The following is a 3102-nucleotide window of genomic DNA, read 5'->3' as shown; positions in this document are numbered from 1 at the left end:
CGTCCATTTTTACGGTTTATAATCATGATTTATGATTGTTCTTTTCAATAGTGTCATCTTTAAAGTTTGAATATGTATTTTTTTTAACAGTGTAATGTGACTTATCATTATAACCAACACTTATTGGTAATAATTAATTCTAATGGTAATTGGTGATGTAGTTGTAAAATTTTAGCTCGACTGGCATCGGCATTGTTGCCAGTACAAGAGGATGTGGGTTCAAATGCGCTAAAATGTATTATATTCCTATTTAAAGGTTGGAAAAATGTTATGAATAGTTCTAAGTGTTAAAAAAAAAACTAAATATGATAAAAACCTATAATGAAATTAATGTTAAAAAAAAACTTCAAATTCACTTTTGGTGAATTATAACAACAAGGCAAAACCCGAACAACAAACGCAACTCGAACCCAAACTACACTTGAGATGATGAACACCTTTGACCATTAGGCTATCATATGGATTTCTTCAAAAAAATTTTTTAAAAAAATGCAATGAAATTGTTAAAAATAGATGCTATAAATGAAACTCTTTTTGAAGAGAGAACAATTCGTTAACAAGCCGTGTTATATGCTGATTGATTAATTATCAGCATTTCTTAATGATCTGCCAATTGCAGCCTATTTTTATAATATTATTGAGCATTAATTAAAAAAATGTACAACGTGCAATTATGGTTCTTCATTCAATTAATCAATGAGTTTGCAATGATAAAATAATGATCATAAATTCTTAATATATGATAACTACCATTAATCAAGCAATTTGATATTCTTCCAGTTGGCTGACTAATTAATTAATTAAGCTCATTGTAGCCAAGAAAAGAAATTAATTAAGCTCATAGTCAAACTAAGGTATGACTAATTTTAAGCTTGTCGCCATAAAGGGAAGTACTTACAGACTACTCCAATATTAAAATATATTAATCTGTATATAATATGATATTTTACTATGCTTTACATATATATCATATTTATATTAATAAAGCTTGAACAAGCAAATGAAGCAACAAAAAATCTTGATATGAGAAAATAAACAGACAAAAATGGAATGAAACAAAAAATGAAAGCTTACACAGATATTGGCTTGAGGTTTGAGGGCGTAAATACAGATTAGCGTTCATTAGTACAAATATTTCTGTACCCGGTGACGATAGAGAAGTTAATTTTCATCATAAACCAAATTTACAATGGTGGAATTTCGAATCTACTACCATAAGTGTTTGCAGATTCATAAACATAAAAAAAAAGAAGAAGAAGAAGAAGAAGAAGAAGAAATTGTTAGTCTTCGGAGATGATGGCCAGATGAGGCCGCCATACTCCAATGTGACTGTGCAGGTGGCGGCGATCCTTACGCGAGGAATGTTTCTTTTTTGAAATATCAACATTTGGTAGGTTAGAAGGATGACAATCGGAAACATCATTAATGTTGCAGTTTCCGACATTGTTATGGTGGATGGCGCTCTTTTTCTTCTGTGGGATCAGAAAGTAAATGCAGCCTCTTCTAAGCTTAGATTCTGGAGAAAGGATCACAATTTCGCGTACAACAGCTTGACCATGGGAGCATGGTTTGCTTAGCACATGATTAGGGTTGGCCTTGAGGATATCGCCTGCGGTGACGGGATGTGTTATTTCCTCAACGTACCCATTCAAATGCACGATACGGATCAAGTCTAGGGCTCCGCATGGAAGTACACAACCCAAACAACACCTTATACTATTCCCCATTCTTGTTCTTGATTTCGGCAACCCCCTATTTTCTACTTAAATTTCTCTTCAGCTTTCCAACGCCTCCCTTCCTTTTTTTTTTCTTCTCTCTTGGAATGGATTGTGACAAACAGAGGATAATGTTATACAGCAACCACCCTACCATCATTTATATTTATAGACTAAAGTTTGAAATATGTATATTGTGTATTGAAAATTACAAAACTGTCCTCCTACCCTTACTCTTACAGAGACTCCAAAGTAGATATGACTAGGTTTTAATAATTAATAATTAAGATAATGTTTGAGGCTAAATTGACCATACTAGGGCTGCGCGCCCATTAAACTCGTGGCCTTGCACATGTAAATGTAAATCACTAATTAAGAAATTAGGGCAAAGAGATCCACCACTTTCAGATATGTTGCTTAGCTTAGACGGCTTTTCTCAAATCCAAGTTACTAAAATGATCAGTTGGGCTTAATTTTCCATTAAAAGTAAAAGTTTTATTTATTTTAAAAGACAAATGAGTTGATGGTCGCTGAAATAAGCTAAAGAAATATGTGCATGCGGTACTTTAATTTGATTAGCGGATATTTTAATATTATATATGTGGATTTTTTACTCAAACAGATCTAACTCTTATGTCATTGAAACTACTGTTTTTAGTTTATAAACAAATAATAGCATCTATATACTACATTAATGTTTTATTGTTTATATATGAGACGCCAACCCCATAGTAAAAACAATGAATAGAGGAATACATTAATTATGAATATTTCCTAATCTCTATAAACGTGCCTAAATTGATTTTATTTGATTGCCTAAATCTTTATAAATTAAAAAACTGGTTAAAAATCTCATGTGTTAGCCTGATGATTAGGGTGTTCATCGCTTTAAGTGTCACGTTTGATGCGGAATCCCGGATCTAGACACAAGAGAAACACAAATTAGAAATAAAACGAGAATAAAATTAGTTAAATAATAAATAAATAAATAAATAAAAAGGATAGATTTGCCCTATGGAACCCTTGGTTAACTTGTAACCAAAAACGCCAATGATTGAGCGGCTCCCTACGAAACCCCTAGAAGAAGAACCTCTAGAAACACCGATGAACGGGAAAGAAATTTGAATATTTGCAACTCCGAAATACCCTCGAAAGTAACAAACTCCAAACTAAATAGCAAGAGAAGAATCACTCTACTCTAAAAAAATTTGCCTCACACAAATTTGAAAGAAAACAAGTACTCTTCTTTTTATTCCTCTCTCAATGTGTAGAAAACAAGCCTATTTATAGGCAAATTACAAGAGTAATTGAATCCTAATAAAACTCTTTCAAGGGTAATTGAATCCTAATAAAAACTCTTTAAAGAATAATTGAATCCTAATAAAAC

At 32.0% G+C, this 3102-nt stretch overlaps 1 protein-coding gene across 1 annotated transcript; it reads right to left on the bottom strand.

Moving 5' to 3' along the window:
- Positions 1 to 1033: 1033 nt before the first annotated feature.
- Positions 1034 to 1826, bottom strand: LOC107903226 (uncharacterized). The gene has a single exon (XM_016829267.2). The coding sequence runs from the start codon at positions 1725 to 1727 to the stop codon at positions 1281 to 1283; it is 447 nt and encodes a 148-aa protein (XP_016684756.1). The 5' UTR covers positions 1728 to 1826; the 3' UTR covers positions 1034 to 1280.
- Positions 1827 to 3102: the final 1276 nt, after the last annotated feature.

This window comes from Gossypium hirsutum, chromosome D05 (genome assembly GCF_007990345.1).
Source record: "Gossypium hirsutum isolate 1008001.06 chromosome D05, Gossypium_hirsutum_v2.1, whole genome shotgun sequence".
Lineage (NCBI taxonomy): Eukaryota > Viridiplantae > Streptophyta > Magnoliopsida > Malvales > Malvaceae > Gossypium > Gossypium hirsutum.
The sequence above is the reverse complement of the archived record's forward strand: the minus strand, read 5'-3'. Positions and strand labels throughout refer to the sequence as shown.